The 26,500-nt window shown below is 35.7% G+C and overlaps 1 protein-coding gene across 7 annotated transcripts in view; it reads left to right on the forward strand.

Moving 5' to 3' along the window:
- The window catches only part of GALK2 (galactokinase 2), a 160,554-nt gene that overhangs the window by 21,156 nt on the left and 112,898 nt on the right, over positions 1–26,500 (forward strand). For 2 of the 7 annotated variants that reach the window (XM_073211779.1, XM_073211782.1), the window contains exons 1-5: positions 3,663–3,860; positions 14,048–14,136; positions 16,419–16,542; positions 21,288–21,378; positions 24,142–24,288. In XM_073211779.1, coding sequence (XP_073067880.1) covers positions 3,808–3,860; positions 14,048–14,136; positions 16,419–16,542; positions 21,288–21,378; positions 24,142–24,288 — 504 coding nt within the window. In that variant the 5' untranslated portion in view covers positions 3,663–3,807. Of the gene's footprint in view, positions 1–3,662; positions 3,898–14,047; positions 14,137–16,418; positions 16,543–21,287; positions 21,379–24,141; positions 24,289–26,500 lie in introns of those variants that run through there. The other 5 variants (XM_017677471.3, XM_017677469.3, XM_073211784.1 and 2 more) reach the window with 5 other exon arrangements.

The following is a 26,500-nucleotide window of genomic DNA, read 5'->3' on the forward strand; positions in this document are numbered from 1 at the left end:
TACATGTGGTTTTGGGAGGAGATTTCTGATGCTATACCCACGCTGCCATCTTGGCTCCACCCCCTGAATAATTTTTTATATTGATACATTTTTTGAAACAATGTTTGGAAATTTTTTTATTTTTTGTTTTTTAATTGAAATAGAGTTGATATACAATACTATATAGGCTTCAGGTGTACAACATAGTGATTTGACAATTATATACATTACTAAATACAATGATAAGCATAGTTGCTGTCTGTCAGTAAGAAAGATACCACAGTATTATCAACTGTATTTCTTGTGCTGTATTTTATCCCCGTGACTAATTTATTTTACAGCTGAATGTTTGTGCCTTTCCACCCCTTCACCTATTTCACTCATCCTCCCAACCCCCTCCCCTGTGACAACTACCAGTCTGTTCTGTTTATGAGTCTATTTCTGTTTAGTTTGCTTGTTTTGTTTTCTAGTTTCAACATATTAGTGAAATCATACAGTATTTGTCTTTGAGTTATGTCACTTAGCATAATACCCTTTAGGTCCATCCATGCTGTTGCAAATGGCAGGATTTCATTCTTTTTATAGCTGACTAATATTCCAGTGTATATATGTACCATGTCTTTATCCATTTATCCATTCATGGATGCTTAGGTTGTTTCCATATCTTGGCTATTATAAATAATGCTGCAGTAAACATAGGAGTGTATATATCTTTTCTTTAATTAATGATTTCATTTTCTTGGGGTAAATTCTCAGAAGTGGACTTACTGGATCATGTGATAGTTCTATTTTTAGTTTTTTGAGGAACCTCAATACTGCTTTCCATAGTGGTTGCACCAATTTACCTTCCCAGTAGTTCACTTTTCTCCACATTCTTGTCAACACTTTTATTTCTTGTCTTGTTGATGTTAGCCATTCTGACTAGTATGAGGCGGTATCTCATTGTGGTTTTAATTTGCATTTCCCTGATGATTATTGATGTTGAGCATATTTTCATGTGTCTATTGGTCATCTGTATGTCTTCTTTGTAAATGTCTATTCAGGTCCTCTGCCATTTTTTAATTGGGTTATTTGCTTTTTTTGGTGTTGAGTTGTATGAGTTCTTTATATATTTTGGATATTAAACCCTTATTGGATATATTTGTTATATACTTGGATATTAACCCCTTATATCATTTGCAAATATATTTTCCCAATCAGTAGGTTGCCTTTTCATTTTGGTGGTTTTCTTTAATACAAAGAAGCTTTTTAGTTTGATGAAGTCCCACTTATTTATTTTTGTTTTTGTTTCCCTTGCCTGAGGAGACATAGCTAGAAAGAAATTCCTAATGCCAATATTAAAGAATGTACTGGCTATGTTTTCTTTTAGGAGTTTTATGGTTTTTGGTCTTTTATTTAGGTCTTTAATTCATTTTGAGTTTAGTTTTATGTATGCATAAGACAGTGATCCAGTTTCATTCTTTTGCTCAATAACTTACTTTTAACTTTACTGGGGGGTCACATCAGAGGTCACACATTCAGAAGTAGGCTGGATTTTAATTCCAGCCCCCCTGTCCCCTTCCTTTTCTCTTTGGGCTAGTTATTTAAAGAATGGGAGTTTTATTAGTTGCTCTATAAAGTGCTTTCTAGTCTACATCGGTTTTATTGAGATTGCAGTAGAAACATATCTAAGATACAAACTAATAATTTACCATCAGGTTTCATTTAGCAAAGTTAATATTTGGTCATGAAATACACATTCAATAGGAAATATTCTTTTATGAAAGTTTCCATAGTTGTGCTCATTTTTAAAATACTGTATAGAATGTGTTTGAGACTATTTTTAAAAAGCATTATTTTCAAAGCTTCAAAATTTATTTTTCAGTGTCCACAAAAGGACATATTAAAATATATCTGAATAAAAAATGATGTTTCCTTTTTCATATTTACTGATGTTCCTAAAAGTTTTACATTTTTTTCTCACTTAGGCTCTCTCTGCATTCAGGTCTATTTACAGAGTGACAGTGATGCCCCCTCCTTACTCAGGAGTAAACTACAAGAATTTATTTGGGTTAAAAAAATATATATATAATCACCTCATTTGAAAGTGATAAGGTGAGACTGAAATAATAGTGAGAAAGTAGCCCTGAGACCAGAGTAAGTTTGTTTCCATGGTATGCCATTTATAGTAATAACCCAAGAGGGTGCTAAGGGGCTCCAACCCTTTAGCTACACTTTGATATTATCAATTCACACATTAACCTTCATTTCCCCTTTCCCTTTCCCCAATATACACACATAGAAGTTCTGGAGTGGCACTTTATTGAATCTCTCTGGATTATGCTACTACCAATAGTATGTTAGGCATGTTGGCCCAAATTTCCTCAACTAGGAAACCTTGGGATAGGTGTATTGCTAGCTGGCTTCACTTGGGTTTAATGTTAGCATTCTGAGGTACAAAGCACACTACAGAGTTAATAGACCTGAAGTTTAATTCAAGTTTTGCTAATAATTATCAATATGACCTTAGGCAACTCCCTTCACCTTTCAGTTGTTCATTCAGTTTATCTTACCTATTGATTAAAAAACGAATCTGCCAGGTACTGTTCCTAAGTCCTGGAAATACACAGTTCCTACCCTCAAGTTGCTTACCTTCTAGTGGTAATGATGGTAGAGGTGGTGAGACAGAAACAAATGCGCAAGAAAATAAATGTACAGAACTTGTGAAAACAATGACAGAAAGAAAATTTGTAACATGGTAGAGTGATGGGATGGCGATGGGTGTTTCTTGAGAGAGGGCATCTGGGATTTCTTTAGGTAACTTAAAACTGGTGGTGTTAAGAAGAAAAAAAATCCTACCATTTGCAGCAACATGGATGGAGCTAGAGGGTATTATGCTCAGTGAAATAAACCAGGCAGAGAAAGACAAGTACCAAATGATTTCACTCATCTGTGGAGTATAAGAACAAAGAAAAAACTGAAAGAACAGAACAGTAGGAGACTCACAGAACCCAAGAATGAACTAACAGTTACCAAAGGGAAAGGAATGGGTGGGAAGGGAGGGATGAGGGGGAAATAGGGGCATTCTCATGGACAGTGACTGTAATGGGGTATGTGGTGGGGACTTGACAACGGGGGGAGTCTAGTAACCATAATGTTGCTCATGTAATTGTAAATTAATGATGCAAAAAAAAACCCAAACCAACCAAAAACCAAAAAACTGAAGGGGTTGAACTGGATTGTAAGAGTTCTTGCAGTTTGAAAGACATGTTTTCTACTTTTGACTAATTATATTCTATGAAGGCCCACCAATGCCTTTATTCTAGAAGTAAATGCAAATATGTTTAAACCAAGTGCTGCATCAATGTATACTGTCTGATTTAGAAATAATCCGCATAAGAAGCAATAACTAAATATGTTGGTGTTATTTGAGGGTTGTAAATGCTGGTTTAGTTAAAGAAAAAACCTTTGACTTAAAAAGAATGCAACCTGAGGCTTCAGGTTATAATTGTGTACTCAAGACATCCGTAGGGGGCAGATAGCAAACCTCCGTAGTCAGCTTCGCCAGTGCCAGTGCAAGGGGTCCAGCGAGTCCTGGGTCCCCAGACTAGCTCGGTAGCAAGCTGTACCTGACAGCAGCCTGGAGCGCTCGAGGCACAGAGCCCAGGGAGGAGGAGCCAGAGGCGGGGCCGACTGGAAGCGGCCACCTCAGCGAAGCCGCAGGATTTCCGCAGGGTGAGGGCCACTGTAGCCCGGAAGAAAGGGCTCTTGCCGCAGAAGTCTTGTGATTAGGTTGGGCGTCTTGCTTCACCAGTTGAAACTACAAAAGAAAGAAGGATCCAGCGAAATATGGAGACGGAGGGCCCTGCCACGCGTCGAGTCCAGGTGTCAGAACATCCCAGGTGGGGGAGAGGAGACACCGCGCTTTGGAATCTCCGGGTTGGTGCGGTGCAGATAGTGTCCAGGACTTTGGGCTTTTCACTGGGGCTCTGCTTTTGCCCCCAGAAGCGGACAGAATCCTTGGGATTTTGTAAGGCTGCGTGGCTGGGCTTGCAAGAAAGACCACAACGCAAACGCTACACCTTGACGTCTGTAAGGGTTGTGCGTTTTGATTTATTCTTGCAAATCCCTCTTTTCCTTTTCTTGCTGACGGTGGTGCACTCTTTCTTATGGGCTGTAGCAGAAATGCCCAAATTAACTCTGAACCCTTGGTCTCTGTCTTGCCTGCTAGCCGGCAGTGCTTTTTAAAGTTTCTTTTCTGAAATGCTCATTTAAAACAATCAAACTGGCTAAAAAACCAGGAAACAAAACAAAACCCTTGGTTTTCGCATCTTTTTAAACAAATCATAGAAGTAAAGATTTTTCACTTAGGGAATTAATCTGCTGCTGGTACCGAACTACAGAATTACTAATAGTTTAGTGATGCTTAGTAGAGGATGTTTTCATTTGAGGACATTTTGCAAGTACTTTATAGAAATAGTTCATTCTCACATAGGTCTGAAATCTCATAGAATCAAATCTCTATCCTGTTACATATTAGCACTATAGCTTTTCTTCTCCTTTGCTGCTTAATTAAAGAAAAAAACCTCTAACTTAAAAAGAATGCAACCTGAGGCTCCAGGTTATGTGGAGGTTGGCTTCTCTTCTCCTTTGCTGTTTTCTAATTTTTATTGTTTCCCTAACTTGTTCCCCTAGCATTAAGTCCTCAAGCACTCCCTGCTTACTGGTTTATTACTGTCATGTGACAGTTGGCGTTATTATAACTTACTAGAACTGGCAAATGTTTTTTCATCCTTATACCAGCGAACAAATGGGTTTTTAGTTACCAGGAAGAAATATAATTTTTGATTATGGAGCCCAGCACGACTTTACTCTACTTATGAATGTCTCTGGATGTCTTTGCACAGTACTGTTGCCCTTATATATTTGAATGAATTAGGACACATTGTTAAATATATGGCTCAAATAAGATTCATGAGGAATTTGTTCCTTAAAAATAATCTGGGTCCTTGTAGTTTAGTCTTTGACTAAAAACATATCCACATGTATAGATTTCTTCTGTGTTTCTGTTTTACATTAATTTAATCAAAATGCTCAATATTTCTATAGTTAACCTTGTGGGGGAAGGGAAATGTACTAAAAGTGAACAATTGTTTATAAATTTCTTTAGAGTTATTTCTTGCCTTTTATGACTTTTACAATATTCATGCAACAAATATTTATTATTAATATTTACTGTGCTAGCCACAGAAGGGATCATAATAGTAGTTAGATAAGTGCACTCTGCTACTTTCTTGTTTATCACTTGTGCATGCAGTACAATTATTAGCTTTAGGCAATGTTTCAGCCACAAACTCATTTTAGCAGGGGTGAATTCACTTAAATCTAGATACTTTATTTGTAAAACCACTTAACTGGTCCTATGTTGCAATATGCTGAAAGGGGAAAAAAATGCATAAGGGCCCCAAAGTCAGACTGTCTTCTTTTGAATTTCTGCTTTTTAGGATGCCTCACAAACTTCATAGGACACAGGATCCTCTGAATAAAGGCATTAGTCAATGACCCTATACATTTCAGTAAACTTTTTTTATTCTGTTTATATGAAAATAAAGTAGAAATAGAAGATGTAAATTTTTTTTTTTCTGTATCCAAATCTTGCATACTCCCTGTATTCTAAGACTAATTCAAATTCCACTGTTCTGGCTTTTCATTCTTAGCAGTGGAGTCTCTTCTCTTTTCCTTCTCTTTGGGGTTAAGTTTTAAATTGTTGGATTATTATTATTTTAGCTTATTGATATATAATTCACACACCATGCAGTTCACTTATTTAAAATTAGTTTTTAGTTTTTAGTATGTTCACAGGGTTGTACAACCATCACTATAATCAAAGTTAGAATATTTTTACTACCCTCCCAAAAGAACCCTGTATCCCTTAAGCTATCACTTCCTGCCCTCACCTGCCATTCCCCAACCCCAAGTCCTAAGTAACCACTAATGTAATTTGTGTCTTTATAGACTTGCTCATTTTGGATATTTTAAATAAATGAAATTATGTAATATGTTACTTTTTTTGTGACTGGCTTCTTACACTTAATGTTTTCAAGGTTCATTCGTATTGTAACATGTTATCAGTATGCCATTTCTTTTTGTGGCCAAATAATATTCCATTGTATGGATATACCACTTTCATCAGTAGATAGACATTTGTATTTCCAGCTTTTGGGTCTATGAATAGTGGTGCTGTATGAATGTATTCTTAAATATAAAATATTTGGATTATTTAAAAGTATATCAGTAAAGGCTGAAAACCTAAAGTTCCCTTTCATCATATACTCTCTGATTCCTGTCCTGTGCTATCAATTTTTACTTCCCTTCTTAGAAATAATCTATTTGGTTTATATCATTGTATTCTCATAATATAGTTACCATTTTTTATAAAAATGATGTTATAATATCCATGTATGTTATTTGTTTCAAACAGAAATCATATTTGTTTTTCTGTCACATTTTTCATTTAACAATATTTCTCAGATATCCTGGCATATCACTCCATACAGATTTATTTCATTGTTTTTAAGGATGAGAATATTTCATGTCATGAATAGCATTAATTTATTTAACTACTCAGTTATTAAGAGTATACATTTGAGTTTCTGATTTTTCACTCTTACAAACAATGCTGCAGTAAATGTCTTTGTACATATATCTTTGAACATTTTTGTGAATGTTTCCTTAGCTAATTCATGGAAATGGAATCAGGGTCAAACATGTAAAATTTTGATAGTTTCTGCCTAATGATGCTGCTGAAAAAGATATTATTAGATTGTCTATATTTTGTTAGTTTTTAGAAGTTCTTTCTTTATGTATGTGTTTTTTGTATGAACATACCTATTTTGGGATATAAATCATTTGTTGTTTTATATATATTACATATATATTGTTACCAGTCTAGTACTTTTCTTTTAACTTAATGATGTCTTATTTCATGTAGACATTATATATTTATCCTTAATATACACTGTTGAGTGATGTTGAGTGAATTTTACCCTTGTCTAGCTTCTAATTTTTTGTCATCAAATATGATTACCTATATAATAAAGGTAAATAGCCTTTATTAAATTTAGGATATTTCCTTCTTTTCTAGCATGCCAAGAGGTTTTTTTTTCAATTTTACTTAAAAATCAGGAATGCTATTGAATTTTATAAATTTTTTTTGCATATTTTGAAAGAATCATGGAGTCACAGAGTTTTCCCTTTTATTCTATTAGTCTATTTAGTCAACAGATTTCCTGGTACTTTCTTCATATTCCTTAACTATTTGGTCACATATATTATAAAATAATGTATGTTGGATTAAAATTACTAATATTTTTTTTAATATTAAATTTTTAAAAAAATTTTTGGTATCATTAATCCACAATTACATGAAGAACATTGTGTTTACTAGGCTCCCCCCTTCACCAAGTCCCCCCCACAAACCCCATTATAGTCACTGCCCATCAGTGTAGTAAGATGCTGTAGAATCACTACTTGTCTTCTCTGTGTTGCACAGCCCTCCCCGTGCCCCCCCTCCACATTATACATGTTAATTGTAATGCCCCCTTTCTTTTTCCTCACCGTTATCCCTTCCTTCCCACCCTCCTCAGTCCCTTTCCCTTTGGTAACAGTCCATTCTTGGGTTCTGTGAGTCTGCTGCTCTTTCGTTCCTTCAGTTTTTCTTTGTTCTTATTCTCCACAGATGAGTGAAATTATTTGATACTTGTCTTTCTCCACCTGGCTTATTTCACTGAGCATAAATAATACCCTCTAGCTCCATCCATGTTGTTGCAAATGGTAGGATTTGTTTTCTTCTTATCACTGAATAATATTCCATTGTGTATATGTACCACATCTTCTTTTTTTTTTTTGAGAGGGCATCTCTCGTATTTATTGATCAAATGGTTGTTAACAACAATAAAATTCTGTATAGGGGAGTCAATGCTCAATGCACAATCATTAGTCCACCCCAAGCCTAATTCTTGTCAGTCTCCAATCTTCTGAAGCATAATGAACACGTTCTTACATGGTGAACAAATTCTTACATAGTGAATAAGTTCTTACATGGTGAACAGTACAAGGGCAGTCATCACAGAAACTTTCGGTTTTCATCACGCATTATGAACTATAAACAATCAGGTCAAATATGAATATTCATTTGATTTTTATACTTGATTTATATGTTGATCCCACATTTCTCCCTTAATTATTATTATTATTTTTATTTTTAATAAAATGCTGAAGTGGTAGGTAGATGCAAGATAAAGGTAGAAAACCATACCACATCTTCTTTATTCATTCATCTACTGATGGACACTTAGGTTGCTTCCATTTCTTGGCTATTGTAAATAGTGCTGCAATAAACATAGGGGTGCATCTGTCTTTTTCAAACTAGGCTGCTGTATTCTTAGGGTAAACTCCTAGGAGTGGAATTCCTGGGTCAAATGGTATTCCTATTTTGAGCTTTTTGAGGAACCTCCACACTGCTTTCCACAATGTTTGAACTGATTTACATTCCCACCAGCAGTGTAGGAGGGTTCCCCTTTCTCCACAACCTCGCCAACATCTGTTGTTGTTTGTCTTTTGGATGGTGGGGATCCTTACTGGTATGAGGTGATATCTCATTGTAGTTTTAATTTGCATTTTTCTGGTGACAAGTGATTTGGAGCATCTTTTCATGTGTCTACTGGCCATCTAATTTCTTCTTGGAGAACTGTCCAATCAGCTCCTCTGCCCATTTCTTTTTTTTTTTTTATTAATTTTATTTTGGTATCATTAATCTACAATTACATGAAGGACATTATGTTTACTAGGTTCCCCCCTTCACCAAGTCCCCCCCACATACCCATTCACAATCCCTGTCCATCAACATAGTAAGATGCTGTAAAATCACTACTTGACTTCTCTGTGTTGCACAGCCCTCCCTGTGCCCCCCCAACACTATACATGTTAATCATAATGCCCCCTTTCTTTTTTCCCACCCTTATCCCTCCCTGTCCTTCCCAGTCCCTTTCCCTTTGGTAACTGGTAGTACATTCTTGGGTTCTGTGCTTCTGCTGCTGTTTTATTCCTTCAGTTTTCTTTTGTTCTTATACTCCACATATGAGTGAAATCATTTGGTACTTGTCTTTCTCCGCCTGGCTTATTTCACTGAGCATAATACCCTCTAGCTCCATCCATGTTGTTGCAAATGGTAGGATCTGTTTTTTTCTTCTAGCTGAGTAATATTCCATTGTATGTACCACATCTTCTTTATCCATTCATCTACTGATGGACACTTAGGTTGCTTCTATATCTTGGCTATTGTAAATAGTGCAGCGATAAACATAGGGGTGCATCTGTCTTTTTCAAACTAGGCTGCTGTATTCTTAGGGTAAATTCCTAGGAGTGGAATTCCTGGGTCAAATGGTATTCCTATTTTGAACTTTTTGAGGAACCTCCACACTGCTTTCCACAATGTTTGAACTGATTTACATTCCCACCAGCAGTGTAGGAGGGTTCCCCTTTCTCCACAACCTCGCCAACATCTGTTGTTGTTTGTCTTTTGGATGGTGGGGATCCTTACTGGTATGAGGTGATATCTCATTGTAGTTTTAATTTGCATTTTTCTGGTGACAAGTGATTTGGAGCATCTTTTCATGTGTCTACTGGCCATCTGAATTTCTTCTTTGGAGAACTGTCCAATCAGCTCCTCTGCCCATTTCTTAATTGGATTATTTGCTTTTTCAATTATTGAGGTGTGTGAGCTCTTTATATATTTTGGATGTCAACCCTTTATTGGATCTGTCATTTATGAATATATTCTCCCAAAGCTGTAGCCTTTCTGTTCTATTGATGGTGTCCTTTGCTGTACAGAAGCTTTTCAGCTTGGTATAGTCCCATTTGTTCATTTTTGCTTTTGTTTCCCTTGCCCGGGGAGATATTTTCATGAAGAAGTCCCTCATGTTTATGTCCAAGAGGTTTTTGCCTATGTTTTTTTCTAAGAGTTTTAGGTTTTATGACTTAGATTCAGGTCTTTGATCCATTTCAAATTTACTTTCGTGTATGGGGTTAGATAATGGTCCAGTTTCATTCTCCTACATGTAACTGCCCAGTTTTGCCAGCACCAACTGTTGAAGAGGCTGTCATTTCCCATTGTATGTCTATGACTCCTTTATCATATATTAATTGACCATATGTACTTGGGTTTATACCTGCATATAGCCTGTTCCATCGGTCTATGGATCTGTTCTTATGCCAGTACCAAATTGTCTTGATTAGAGCTTGAAGTCGGGGAGCATAATCCCCCCAGCTTTATTCTTCCTTCTCAGGATTGCTCTGGCTATTCGGGGTCTTTTGTAGTTCCATATGAACTTTAGAACTATTTGTTCTAGGTCTTTGAAGAATGCCATTGGTAATTTGATAGGGATGACATTGAATCTGTAAATTGCTTTAGGCAGGTTGGCCATTTTGACAATATTAATTCTTCCTATCCATGAGAACAGGATGTGTTTCCATTTATTGGTATCTTCTTTCATTTCTCTCATGAGTGTCTTGTAGTTTTCAGAGTATAGGTCTTTCACTTCCTTGGTTAGGTTTTTTCCTAGGTGTTTAGAATGTTTTCCTCTTAAAGAAGAACCTTTAACATTTTTTGTAAGTCTGGTTTGGTGGTGGTGAACTCTTTTAACTTATGTTTATCTTTGAAGCTCTTTATCTCCCCTTCCATTCTGAATGATAACCTTATTGGGTAGTACAATCTTGATTGGAAGTTTTTGTCTTTCAGCACTTTAAGTGCATGATGCCACTGCCTTCTGGCCATTAGAGTTTCTGCTGAAAAATCATCTGGTAGCCTTATGGGGTTTCCCTTGTAAGTAACTTGTTGCTTTTTTCTTGTTCTTTTAAAGATTTTCTCTTTGTCTTTGATCCTTAATATTTTAATTATGATGTGTCTTGTTGTGGACCTCCTTGGATTTATCTTGATTTGTGCTTTCTGTTTCCAAACCTGGATATCTGTTTTCTTCCCTAGGTTTGGGAGGTTTTAGCTATTATTTCTTCAAATAAATTTTCTACTACTGTCTCTCTTTCTTCTTCTTCTCTGACTTCTGTAGTGTGAATGTTTGGATGTTTGGTATTGTCCCAGAGCTCCCTTAACCTATTCTCATTTCTTTTTTTTTTCTTTTTTTTCTGCTCTTCAGCTTGAGTGGTTTCCATTACTTTGTCTTCCAAGACACCCATTCTGCATCCTCTGTTCTGTTGTTGATTCTCTCTAGTGTATTCTTCATTTCAAGTGCTGTATTCTTCATCTCTGGTTCTGATTTACATTTTCTGTCTGCCTGTAGAGATCCTCACCAAGTTCTTCCACTTGTCTCTGAAGTATGGTAAGCATCTTTATAATCATTAATTTGAACTCATTTATCTGGTAGATTGCTTAACTCTCTTTTTTTTATTTCTTTTTCTGTGTTTTTTTATGTTCTTTTGTTTCAACCATGTTCCTGTCTCCTCATTTAGTTTGACTTTCTGTTCTAAATTCTATGAAATAGTGTAAAGGCTACCTCTCTGAGTCTTGAATGATTAGCCTTGTGTAGGGAAAATTGTGTGTGCTTAGTGGCTTTGGCTGGCTGCCTGGAAGCCTAGTGAGCCTGAGCTGGGGATGTTTTGGTATCAGGGCTCTCAGAGCATGGTTGGAGGGCGGCATAGTCAGAGAGTTCCAATTCAAGGGATTTCTAAGTGGATACCAATGGGGTTCAGCCATTCCTCCAAGCTACCAGATCCATGCATGCAGTGCAGCAGTGGCTCAGCTCCATTTTTCTGGGAGTGGGTAGTGACCAGCTCCACACTCATAGTCCTATTCCCAGGCATGGCTCCCAGAGGAAGCCTTACCCCTGAAGCTACTGGGTCAGCACCCACAGTTCAGTGTTGGCCAGGGTACACTTCTCAAGTACCTTTGGTGACGGGCTCTGTCCTGTTGGGCAGCCAGCTCTGAAATGCACTATTTGGCTGATGTGTCTGGATATGGGCGGGGCTTGTGAAGCTTCCTAGACCAAATCCAGAATTGGTATGTGCATGCCATCCCTCCTCTCTGTTCAGTATCAATGTGGGGAAGGAGTGCAAACAGTGTCACTTGCCAGACCTCTGATATAGAGAGAGTTCTAGCTAGTCTCATGCCAAATAGCAGGTGCTTTAGTTTTATAAATTGTTTTATCTATTTTTTTCATTTGCAGTCCAGAAGCACTTTAAAATGTGTGACTTTTTTTTTCTAAGCCCCAGGGCAGGGGATCTGTGTCCAGATCCTTCAGTGATCACAGTGATACCTCTCCCAGCAGCAGTGACTAGCTCTGTGCCCTTGAGGCAGCTGTGACCTTAATGTGCTCTCAGGCTGACACATCTGGGTGTGAGTGAAGCCACCTAGACCAAGTCTGAAACTGGTGTGTGCACCCCCACCCTGCTCTCCAAGTCACTGTCAGTGTGGGGATGGGATGCAAAAAAAATGGTGCTCTCCAGACCTCCAAATGGGAGAGAGTTCCAGCTGTTCCCCTGCCCAACAGCAGGTGCTTTAGTTCTATAAACCCAGTTTTGTCACTTATAGCCTAGATGCACTTTAAAGTGTGGCTTTTTTTCTATGCCTCAGGGCAGGGAATCAGTGTCCAGGTCCCTCAGTGATAGCCCTCTCCTCTGTAGGTAGCTGTGTGGGGGGTGAGGTTCCCTCTATTACCATGTCTCCATCTCCCCTGCCATTTTTATGTGATATTTCTAACCCTCCTTTTGCAGATGGTGCTCACTCAGTCCTCGCTCAGTTTTTATAAAAAGCATTGCTCTGTGTGTAGGTTTAAATATGGTGTGAAGGTGGGAGGAGGTGGGTTCAAGCTCTCTGTATGCCACCATCTTCCCAGAAGTCTTACTGAATCTTTAAAATCCATTAATTAATTAGTGAGTGTCTTGCATATGATAGGATTTAATAAATATTTAGTAAATTCTGCTGTTATTACTCAGACACAATGTGATGTGAAACTATAAACAGTGGGGGTATTCATAGAAGTGGCTTTAGTTGATTCAGCAGGATAAAAGTATTAAATCTATTATAAAAATTTTGTATCTAAACAGGACCTATGCAGAATATCTATTCATGTTCTCTAATTTTAAAGAAGAGAGGACTAGGGAAAATGATTTGCCAATCTTTGGCATTGTATTAGAGGCTCCTTTGAATTAGAATAAAGGTCTCTTGATACCCAGTTTAGTTTTCATTTGACTACCTGTACTAGGTTGAATAGTGTCACCCCCATTAATTTGTGTACACATGGAACTTGGGATGTGACTTTAATTGGACTAGCATTTTTACTTATGTTATCTTAAGATGAGGTCATACAGAATTAGGGTGGGCCTTAATCCAGTAAGACTGGTGTCCTTATGGGAAGGAAAGACAGAGACACAGATAGATGCACAGGGAGAATTCCATGTGATGATAGAAGCAGAGATTGGAGTGACGGAGCTGCAAGCTAAGGAATGCCAAGGATTGATGGCCACCACCAGAAACTAGAAATAGGCAAGGAAGGCTTCTCCTCTGCGGGCTTCTGAGATGCTTGGACCTGCTAACACTCTGATTTTGGACTTCTAGCCTCCAGAACTGTGAAACAATTAATTTCTGTTGTTTTAAGGCACCCAGTTTATGATGCTTTATTATGGCAGCCTTAGGAAACTGATATACTACCCCATGCTACTTCTTTCGATATAAACAGATGCTTTTCTAAATATAATAAAAACATTATGTTCTTAGAAAGTTACATTCTTCATAATTGAAGGAAATAGGTTTTCTATTGGACACATAAATCTTAACTTTTTTACTGTTCTCTGTTCTCAGTTATACTCTTGTGTCACTTAGGGGTTTACAGTATTGTTTCATTCTGGGGTTTTCAAGGAAGTATGTCAGTAAAAGATTTTGCTTTTATTTTTAGGCATAATTAATAGTGGGAGGTTTATGAAGTAAGTTTGTGTGTGTGTGTGTGTGTGTGTGTGTGTGTGTATCTTACAAGCGTTTCTATTAGATGGTTTTTCTGAAATACTCTACTCTTGTTTTCAGATTGCTGAAGCTAAAGGAGGTGTTTAAGTCTAAGTTTGGATCCCTTCCCAAGTTTTATGTTCGAGCACCAGGAAGAGTCAACATAATAGGTATTCCAAAACTTCCTTCTCCTATGGAAGCAACCAGAGTGTGCATCAACAGGTGAATGGATGAAGAAGTGGTACATATACACAATGGAATATTATTCAGCCATAAAAAAAATCCTGCCATCTGTGCTAACGTGGATGGACCTGGAAGGTATTATGCTCAGTGAAATAACCCAGGCAGAGGGAGACAAGTACCATATGATTTCACTTATTTGTGGTATCTAAAAACAAAACAAAACAAAATGAACAAAATAGCAGTAGACTCACGGACACTGAGAGGTGATGGGTGGTTATCATGGGGGAGGGTTTAGAGTGGGTGGGTGGGGAGGGTGAGGCACAAAATAAATCAAGGGGCATGAAAATTCTCAATCATAATATAAGTTGGTGACAGGGATGGTAGTACAGCATGAAGAATATATCTGTTTCTGTACAGAATCATTTCTATAACATCTTCCTATGTTGCTAGATAGTAACTGCACTAGTGGGGGTCAGGATTTAATAATACGGGTATCTGTTGAACCACTGTGTTGTATACTTGAAGCCAATATAAGGTTATATATCAACTATACTTCAAGTAAAAAAAAATACTTCCTTAATGTTTTCCTCCCTTATAAGATGCAAATTTTTGTTACTACTTTTTTTCCTTAATTTTTTCCAGGAGAACTGAAAAAATAGAATATTTCACATAAATCTACTATAGCAAGAGAAACTTTCACATAAGGAACATACGATACTTTCATCATTTCCATCTGTATTATTAATGCTAATTTTGTCCATTAAAATTTTTTTTATTGAAGTGTAGTGGACACACAATATTATACTAGTTTAAGTGTAAAACAGTGATTTAATATTTATATGCATTGCAAAATCATCACTATGAGAAATCTACTTCTCTGTTACCATACAAAGTTACTACAGTATTATTGACTATATTCCCTATGCTGTATTTTATATTCCTGTGACTTAATTATTTTAGAACCTCAAGTTTGTACCTCTTAATCCCTTATACCTATTTCACCCATACCTCAATCCTCCTCCCCTTTGGCAACCACCAGTTTCTTCTCTATTTATGAGTTTCTGTTTTTTTATTTGCTTGTTCATTCATTTTTGTTTTTCAGATTGCACATATATGGTATTTGTCTTTCTCTGGCTTATTTCACTTAGCATAATACCCCCTATGTCCAGCCATGCTGTTGCAAATGGCAAGGTTTCATTTTTTTTTATGTCTGAGTAATATATTCTAATGTATGCATATGTATATATATACACACACCACATCTTCTTTATCCATTTATCTATCCATGGACAGTTAGGTTGCTTTCATATCTTGACTATTGTAAATAATGCTGCAGTGAACACAGGGGTACATATATTGTTTAAATTAGTGTTTTCATCTTTTTTGGGTAAATAACCAGAAGTGATATTTTTGGTTCATTTTTGAGAAATTTCCATACTGTTTTCCATGGTGGATGTATCAATTTACATTCCCCTCAACAGTGCACAAGGGTTCCCTTTTCTCCACATCCTTGTCAACATTTGTTATTTCTTCTTGATACTGGCCATTCTGACAGGTGTGAGGTGATATTTCATTATGGTTTTGACTTGCATTTCTCTGATGATTAGTGATGCTGAGCAAACTTTCACATGTCTGTTGGCTATTTATACATCTTTTTTGGAAAAATGTCTCTTTAGGCCTTCTGTCCATTTTTTAATTGGATTGTTTGTTTTTCTGGTGTTGAGCTGTGTCAGTTCTTTATGTATTTTGGATATTTATCTCTTATTGGATGTATGATTTGCAAGTATTTTCTCCCATTCAATAGATTGCCTTTTCATTTTGTTGATAGTTTCCTTTACTGTACAAAAGCTTTTCAGTGTGAAGTAATTCTATTTGTTTATTTTAGCTTTTGTTGCTGTGCCTGAGGAGACTGGCCCAAAAGAATATTGCAACAGAGAAAGGAGATACTGGTTTTCTTAATGCTCCACATAACTTGTCACAAAACATAAATATTCAAAGATGATCATTATGAATTAGAAAGTGGAAAAAAAATTTGTGGTGATTCAAAGAAGTCTAAAAATTAGCAGAAAGCAATAACTAATACACTTATGCTAGCAGAAGTTCTTGGCTTAGATATTTGGGGGATAAAACTGAATAACTTTCTACCCATAGTATTTTCATTTTCTGTTAAAATCTGGCTTATGGTTAAGTTTTTCCTGTATGCCAATTTACTTAAGTTTTTCTTATTTCATATTCTATAGTGATAAAAAGTTTTTTCTCTTTTTTCTAGGAGAGCATATAGACTACTGTGGATATTCTGTTCTTCCAATGGCTATAGAACAAGATATGTTAATAGCTGTGGAACCTGTGAAAACACACACTCTCCAATTGGCCAATACAAATCCCTTGTACTCGTGAGTGTTTATGATTGCTGTTGTGTGTAATGGTGTGTATGTATGTGTGTGTGTGTGTTTGTACCCAAAGAGTACAAAATTTTGGAGATCTAAGAGACATCAAATTTATAATAAATCATTTAATTTGTTGAAAATTTGTATCTGACTTCCAAAAGCATCTAAGGCTACTGTTCAATATTTATTCACTTTTCTCATTTGCTCATTCATTTAAGAAACATTCAATGAAGACATTATATGTCTGACATGGTTTTAGATACTGGGTTATACAAAGATGAAAATAACTTTGTCCTTGCCCAGAAGGTTTCTATCATCTATTGAGGTAACTGTCTTCAGCAAAGTCAGGGGTAGTGCCTTTCTTATGTTACTAAGGCATCATCTAATTCTCTTATAAAAGCATCTTGACATGCTATATTATCATTATCTGCTTGTTTGCCTGTATCCCTCAGTAAACTGTAAGTAAATTGTAAACTCTGTGACTTCAAGTACTGTTTCTTCTCCATTGTTCTAGCCTGGTGTCAGACTTAAGAGTCTGTTGTATAATAGATGTAATTATCTAGTACATAAGCTTTATCAAACTTAAGGACATACTTTTTTATTGTTCTTTTAAAATTATTAGCTTGCTAAGATTAAAAAATAATTATGGGTATTGAATTTCATTAAATGTCTATTCAGTATTGAAGATCAGTTAAAAAAATATGCTGGATTTTCTAATGTTGAACTGTCTTTGCATTCCTGGGATGAGCCCTACTTCTTTATAATGTATTATGATGATTTGATTTGCTAATTACAAAAAAAGATTTTGGATTTTGGTATATAATTTGTATATTATATTTTTGGCTTTTGTTCACTGGACAGTTTGCCTACAGTAATGTTTGTTCATTCAGCAAATATTTTATGTGTGCCTATACCAGGTTGTGCAAAATATAATAATTCTTGACTTTTATATTGGACCCTTTAAAGAAAACTTCACATTATTTCAAATATAATTTTGTGTCATTGTTTGTAAACATTTAAAATTGGGTGCTTAATAATCTGTCATATTGATTTACTTAAATTAACAATCATTCCCACAATGATGGTTATATGGTTTCAGTCTCATTTTTTAACAAAAACCAATCCTGAGACAGGTTTAGATGTAGGTAAAGTGTTTGGGTAATAATCCCAGGAGTGGTAGTGGAAAAGCATGGAGAATGAATTCTGAATTAGGGAAGCAGAGGTGAATTAACAAGGCAGGTAGCCCTTTGATAATAGGTAAGGAGCTTCATTCCACCAGGGACCCTAGAAATACACAGCATGCCCCCAGAATTGTCCAAATGTTGTGTAGCATTCATTGCATGAAGATACCATAATTTGTTTACCTATTCACAGTTGATGAGCATTTGGATCATTTCCAGCTTTTGGCTATTATGAATAATGCTGCTATGAGTATTTGTATACAAATCTATATGTGGACATGTATTTCATTTTTCTTGGGTACATACCTAGGAGTGGATTGTCTGGTTTAGCTTTTTAAGAACTTGTCTGTTTTCCAAAGTGGTTGTTCCACTTTACATTCCCAACCACCAGTATATGAGAGTTCCATTCTACATCTTTGCTAACATATCTTTTTAATTTTTAGCCACTCTCATAAATGTGTAGTAGTATTGCATTGCCATTTTAAATCTTAAACTTATTACCATCTTGATAATATTCTTTGTTTTAAGGGTCTGTTCAAATTGCCCATTTTTAAGTAGGTTTTTTAGCTTCTATTATTGGCCTGGGAGAGTTCTTATATAGTGTGGACATGAGTCTTCTCTCAGATTTATGTCTTGCAAATATTTCCATCCAGTCTGTGGCTTGGATTTTCATTTTCTTTATGATGTCTTCTGAAGAATAGTAGTTTTTGATTTTGATCAAGTCCTATTTATTGACTTTTTTCGCAGTTTGTAGTTTTTGACTATATTTAAAAAAACCTTTCCCAAACCCAAGATCACTAAATTTATTTCCATGTTTTTCCTCTAGAAGTTTTACAATTTTAGCTCTTACATTTAGGCCTGTGATCCATTTTGAATTAATTTTTGTATGTGGCATGAGATAAAGATTGAGGATTTTTTTTTTGCAAATGGTTACACAATTGTTTTTCACCATTTGTTGCAAAGATTACCTTTCCCATTGAATTATCTTGACACCTTTGTTGAAAAGCAATTAACAATATATATATATGGGCCTATTTCTGGACTCTATTCTGTTCCATTGATGTATTTATCTATTTTTATGCCAACATCACACTATCTGAAAACTGTAGCTTTATAAGAAGTCCTAAAATCAGGTAGTGTAAATCCACTAATATTGTTTGTCTTTTTCAAATTTGTTTTGGCTATTCTTAATCTTTTGCATTTCTGTATTAATTTTGGAATCAGCTATTCTATTTGTATGAAAAAGCATGCTGAGATTTTTTATTGGGGTGGTGCTAAGTGCACAGAGTAATTTGGAAAGTATTGACATCTTAACAGTATTTACTTTTCCTATCCATGAACATAGTTTATCTTTCCATTTATTTAGGTTTTTTTCAATTTCTCTTACAAATATTTTATTGTTTTCAAGGTACATGTCTTGTACATCTTTTGTCAAATTTTTCTCTAAGAATTTATTTTTTTGATGTTATTGTTATTGTAAATGGTTTAGCCCAGTGCCTGACACACACAGGATAGACACTGGACAAATATTTGTTGGAATAACAAGTAAATGAGTGAATAAAATACATGAGTGTAAAGTAGTGAGTTATGTCTGTTCATTTTCAGGACTTTTTTCTTAGCATTCTACAACAGGAGTACAAGACAAGAGAAAGCAGATGGGTGATAAAATGCAGGAATTAGGGTTAGTGGGAAAATGAGTGCCTGTTTTTGAACCTTGGGAAAAAGCTAGGCAGAATGGCAAGACAGGGATGCTGGAAAGAGCAAACATGAAGTAACGAGTTAGAGAGAAGTTTTTTCAATGACAGATTTAAGCCATATTTCTAATTCTGTAGGAGCTGACACTTTTTGGCCTTTCCCTTGACTTTTCTCATCGTACTTCCCACATCTGTACAAATTTCCTACTTGACTTTTCCTGCTACCACTTACCTCTACCTGACCTCCCTTCTTCCTGGTTTTCTTTTCTTTGTGGTGACTTTCAAGATCTCTGCTTAGCTAGGAACAGAGCCCAGTTAGTTTTATTAACATAATTTTATCTGATTTCCAAATTCTGTGACCTCTTTTTAACTGCCAGCAATATATTTTAATTTCTGTGGGTGACAGTAAAGTGCCTGTGAGTTGGACTCATACTGTGTATATTCCTGGAGTGTCCCTAAACAACTGCTCTAAGCCCCCAGGAAGGCCTCCCCTCTCCATCCTAATATGGTGACTATAGAAATGATGCCTTCTTGGCCTTGTATCCCACTTCGTATTATACACCATCACATGACAGTGGTGCATGACTGTGATTTGTGTTCATGTTGTTTTGGCTAAATTACAAGGACTTAAAATAGAAACCCTTTGTCTTTTACCTTTATATTCCTCTAAATGTTTTGCACACTTCATTAAATATTTTTCTTAGGAGATTATGTATCTATGTTGTTGAGTTAAGATAATGCGTGGAAGGTACCTACGACAGTGACTGACACATGGTAGGTATTTAGTAAATTATATGAAGAGAACTCAGTCAATGTGGGGAATGTTACTTATTTCCTCACGTTTTTATTGATACTCCCCCCCCAACCCATTTCACATATTTTGTCCTTTGGCTGATCTAGGACTTATCTAGCCATTTTTCATTTTGAAATAATTTTTCAAAAGAAGTCACAAAAATAGTACAAAGATTCCCTCATATCAACTGATGTGTCTTCAGTGCATGATATCAAGGAGGCATACAATGTTCCTCTACTGGTGGTATTAATTTTGATCATTTGGTTAAGGTGGTATCTGCTAGATTTCTTTAGCAATGAGATACTATTTTCTCCTTGCAGTAAGTATCTGGAGGCAAAATACTTTAAGTCTATGTAAATATCTTGTTTGTCATTAAATTTTTAGTTGCTATCTTTACCATCCATTGATGATTCTTTCCTGAAACAGGTATCATTGATTTTGCAAAATAGTGATTCTTTGATTTCCATTATTTCCTCTACATCTTGTTAGATAAGTTGGCATTTGACTGTAAGGAAGGGCCTTTCTTTCTCCTTCATTTAGCTATTTATTCATTTATTAGTTCATATCAACATGGTCATGGAATCTTATTTTATTCAATGAGTTACAATCCATTAGAAACATTATTTGTTTTGTTTGTTTCTTCTTTTTCCTAAACTGTGCAGATGGTAAAATTGGATAGATAGCAGAATATGGGGAAAGAAGACTTTGAGTACTTCTGTTCCAGATAGAGGTGTGCCAAACAGCAGGCCCAGAGGATAGCATTTATGTGATTTATACCAATTTAACAAGGACTATCATGAAATAAAAAGTAGTATAGATAATGCTAAAATATATTGGTTCTCTCCTTTTAATAAGGGTCTGTTGGAAGTAGTTTAGTTATTATGGTCACTCTAACTTCTTCTCTTAGCTTTTAACAGCTGGAGATGTTTGTTGTTTTGGGGTGGGCTATGAAGTATGTATCTTGAAAGTAAATGAAACATGAAATTTCAGTATCATTGTCTTGGCACAAGATGGCAGCAGCCACCCATTGATTCTGCAGTACAAAGCCTCTAGGCTGAAATTAATGGCATCTTGTTTTTACAGGGACTTCAGTACTAGTGCTAATAACACTGAGATTGACAAAACCAAGCCTCTGTGGCACAACTACTTCCTATGTGGATTTAAAGGAATTCAGGTAAATTGGTTCATAATGCACCTACTAGCACTTGAGTTTATGATGTATATATCAAGATTTATTTTATATACTACATCATTTTTGTTTCCTTTTAATATTAAATGTTTCAGTTCTGTTTTTCTAACATGTATTTCAGGGGCGGAGGTAGGTATTGTTGTCTTTGGGTAGTGTTCACAGGGGCAGCAGCAACTGTTTTCATTAAGTCTGACAAACATCCTTCTGTTTTTTAAATCTCTGTTCAAATTTTCTTTTGAAGGATGCATTCTAATAACATTACATTTTATTCTGAAGAGACATATGGATGTATACTGTAATTGGATTTAGAATTGGACAGCACTTGGTATGAATCTGGGTTCTACCCAGCCATGTTAATTTAACCTTTTATGTTTCAGATTTGTTATCTCTAAAATGGTGTCATTGCTATCCCCACAAAGAAATGTTATGAGGATTATACAGTGCTTGACTTATAGTAGACATTTAATAAATGGTAACTAGTGTTGTTATTACTACTTCAGATAGTGTTAAATAAAACATGTAGTGAAGTTTAATAGAATAAGTATTTTCCTTAGAAACCTTGAACATCTCTAATGTTGTGTACAGAAAAAGAAAATGAAATATTTCCACTTTCTCTTCTTATTAAAGAAGGATGAAGGACAAAAAGAAAATTGATTTGCTAAATCAATTTGCTAAAATCCTCATTTTAGAGAGCTTGTGTTCCTTACTGTCTGCCAGTCCTATCTGAAACTTTGTTATGAGTAGCGTAGGACTCAGTGGCATATCTATTACAGAAATGCATCACATTTATTTCTGATGTATAGTCTCATACTCTTAATTTAATGGTGGTTCTTGTCTTGGAGTTACTGCATTCATTTCTTTCTTCATTACCCAAATACATGGTAATAACTTATGGGGAAAGTTTTTGGCAAGTTTCAAATCTTCAGGTGATTTGCTTGTCATGCTCATTAGTGGGAATTAGAGTATTTGGGAGCATTTGCCTGGCAAATGCAATTTGATCTTCCTTACAGCAACATGACTTTTGCAGCATATGGTTAAAGTGGCCTAAAAAACACTTGTTACTTTGTTTTGTTTCTGAGAATTTCAGATATTAAACCTTCCTTTTTTTTAGCGTGACAACTTATGTGCAAAAGCAGGTTTGTACAGTGAATTTTTGGTAGAAAATTAATTTAATATTTGCCAGTTCAGAACCTTCAAATTCAAATACTAGAGAGTTCCAGAAGATAATATGTTTATATTAAATTGAACATGTTATCCTTCGGGGATAGAGCTATTACAGAATTTGGCAAGACCCGTTTGTGTTTTTGAATCTGTTGTACATTTGAATTTAAACATAGCGTGATAAGTTTGTAAGTATGATTCACATTCAAGACACCCAGTGGATCAGTTTATGGTTAAATATATAACATTCTCCAAAGATTTTTTTTAAACAAGCTGTGTGATATTCTGTATGAAAGGGCACTGGCAACAGCAGTGTTTCAACCTATAATATGTTTGTATTTCTGGAAAGGAAATTTTTAGATGACTTGAAATCAAGAAGAGAAGTAAATCCAACTGAATCTCTTCTTTTATGGTGCATGAATTTTGCCAGCTTAGGAAAAAAAGGACGAAAAATTAAGGGAAAAACCTCCATTTGTGGAGTTTCATTGTTACTTGGGTTATTCTTACTAGTTTATTGACATTTATGTCTAGAATATGTATGATGAAATGCATAGTTACATAATATAAAATAGTACTTGTATTTTAGTCTTGAGCCATTTGAGTAATTTGCAAACATGGTGGTACTTTTTCTTCAGGAGTAGGTGACTTTGAATTTATTTTTAATGCTAAGCCACAAAGGTTATGATGTGATATCATCCTAAGTGTCCTTATCTTAGATATTAATCTAAATATCCTTGAGCTTTCCATCTCTGGTTCAGAGTCTGATTATTTTCTTTGTGCTTTCTTATTTGTAGAAATAGTTTTCCTGCTTTATTTAGAGTCTTCATTCTCATTTGTGACTGAATTCTAATCTGTCTTGAAAGCTACTAATGGCTAAATTTTATCTATAAACTCTAGTAAAAATCTGGATTTCCTCATATAGCTCACTTACATTAAATTACATTGACAGTATTCTGGCTCAAGTTTCTGTCTGCACTGGAGAAGTTTTCAACCAGAAACCAGAGACCTGGGTCCTACTCCCAACTCCCTAGATGTAATCTTGGAAAAATCTCTTAATCTTTTGGTGCCTAGGTTTTTCCATAAATAAAACAGACCTGAGAAAGTTTGGAAGATTTTTCCTTTTGAAGAAAGACTTCATAAAAAACAAGCTACTGCTTGGTAATGTTAGACTTTTATAATCAGAGAGTATTGGGATGTGCTACACAGAGATTTAACCTGCCTTACTAATACTTGTGCATTTCTTATCTTGCTATATGAGAAGTCGAATTATAATTATTTCATGTTTTTTCCATATTTGTTCAAATTTATTAATATTCAAGAAAAAGTTCATTCAAGGCAATTTTAGAAAATGAATGAGTAGCTTTTTTTGAACAAAGTAAAAAGTAATCTTCAGATTATTGTACCCTGTGGCCAAAAGCCACTAAATAAAATACCGTATATAGACTCAACTAAATTGAATTACACTAGTTTCTATAAATAACAAAAGTCCATTGATAGACTTTTGCTCCGTGGGGAATGAAAGAACATTTTGCTATTCCTTGAATCCAGCATTGAAGTTACTATGCTGTTGTTCCCTTCCATTTTTAGGAACACTTTGGTCTTAGTAACCTGCCTGGAATGAATTGCTTGGTGGATGGAAACATCCCACCAAGTTCTGGCCTCTCCAGCTCCAGTGCTTTGGTCTGTTGCGCTGGCTTGGCAACGCTCACGGTGCTGGGAATGAGCCTATCCAAGGTAACCAACTTGAATGTGTTAGCCTCACAGAACCCTCTCTAAGTGCATCAGCATCTCAGTTTCGAAATTAGAATGCCTTTTTTTGATTGAAAAATATTATCTTACCTGAAAGGACTACATGTGTGGGCATTTGTTGTAACTTATGTCCAGCTTGTGATAGACTATTGTGGGTAGCTGATGTCTTTGAAACAGTGAGCAGATCTGCAAATAACTGTATTAAAAGGCTCTAAGATTAAGTGTGGAGTTTGAATGCATGGATGTCTTTTTAGATTACCTCATTAACAAGTTAAGTTTATAGCAAGAAATTCTAGGTCTCATAGTTGGGTTTATTTTACTAGTTTTACTGCTTATTTTCAAAGAAAACCTAAAAGCAGTGGGTAAAAAGGATAAAGTCTAGGCAATAAAGAAACTGAACAGCTTATCTGTTTATGCCAGCAGGTTAGTAATTGAAATAAACTTAAAAAAATTACTGCATTACAAAGAGGAAATGCTTATTTAAAGGAAACATAAATCCTACCAGAGGTCAGAAAGCCTCAACTTTACAAGTTTACATAATGTGACTTTGCAGTTCAGAGCAGGTGTGTTTAGCTTTAATGCTTTGTGGAGTTCTGGTTCAAATACAGTGTTATCATAGGTTCTTTTTTAATTCTACATACATACACTACGAAATTTAAAGATGGGTTGAGAACACAGACTAGGCACCACACAGATCAAGAGAAAGTCAGACACATGCTTAGTGTTTCTTAAGTCTGTTTAAACTTTCAGTTGGAAAACTTTGTATGTAAGAGGAAAGAGAAGGAGAAAGCAATGGCTTAGGTAGAAGTCTCTTTAGCTATCATTGTAACTATACATTAGTTAGCTTTTTATAAGCATTGGCCTACTTGGAGGGAATTCTCACTTGTTACTGTTTTTTGAAAGAAAAGAAAGCAAGGGAAAGGAAGTCCATATGTAAAATGTGCTTTCACTGGTGCTATGTTTAATCTAATGGTTTATTTCTTCATTCATTCATTATTCAACTATTATTTATTTTGTGGGTACTTCGTGCCAGGTAATGTTCAAAGCATTGGAGATATAACAGGTAGAATTTTAACTCTCACAGTGCTTATGATCTAAAGGGGGAATAGAGACAAGTAAATAGGCAGCTATAATAGAGTGTGATAAGGAGATGTGTAATATGCTATGGGAGCCGATATAATCCAGATTTAGAGAGGACAGGATATCTAAGCTGAGACATAAGGATGTGCAGATGTTAAGAAATACTGATGCGTGATGACATTGGATGGCCCTGTGTCAAGTGGAAGGAATGTCATAAGGAAATATCTAGAGTAAGAGTGATGCTTGTTGGAGGAATTAAAAGGGGCTTAATTTGGTAGAGCAAATAGTAATATGGATGATAAGGTAGAAGAACAGATACTGGGCCATGTTAAACCTGTTGAGGAATTTGGGTTTTTTACCCTGATAGCAGTGTAAAACATTGCAGGGAGAGGGTAACATGATCATATTTACTTTTTATTAAGGTTATTCTGGCTCTATTATAAATCTAGAATTGAGGGTAAGTGTATCAGCAATAGGGAAATGATTTGGTCTAGGGAAGTGGCAGTGAGAATGGAAAGAACTGGATGATAGATTTAAGGATAAGACAGACCCATTAGGACCTGATCTAGTGTGGGGATAAGGGACAGCAAAAAGCCAGGGATTATATGCAGGTGTCTGGCTTGATGTGATTCATTGGAAGAAGAAATATAGATGAAAAAAGTAGGTCTGAGGGGAAGGTCTGATGTTGAGTATGAGGAATCTGTGGGCATACTGATGGGATAATTTAGCATTTAGTTATAAACACTATCTCTGAAGGTCAGGTGGGAGATCTGGACTTGAGATGGTCCCTTTGAGAGTATTTAGTATATAACTGGTTTTTGAAGCCTTAGGACTAGAGGACAATATCCAGTGGAGGAGTATCGGGAGAAAGATAATGAAGACTAGGATAGAGGTCTGACAAGCATGAGCATACAGTGCATGGGCAGGGGAAGAGGTGTCCACTGAAGAGCCTGAGGAGTAATCAGATACCAGAAAGGGGAAGCAGCAGCTGGATCAAGGAGAGAATACTTCATGAAAGGAGTGGTAGTAGCTGCACAAAACTTTGGCAAGAGCAGTTTAAAATAGAAATGGATTGAAGGGTCTATGAGAGGTGAGAAAGTGAAAAAATTTAGTGGAT

Source organism: Manis javanica, chromosome 8 (genome assembly GCF_040802235.1).
Source record: "Manis javanica isolate MJ-LG chromosome 8, MJ_LKY, whole genome shotgun sequence".
Lineage (NCBI taxonomy): Eukaryota > Metazoa > Chordata > Mammalia > Pholidota > Manidae > Manis > Manis javanica.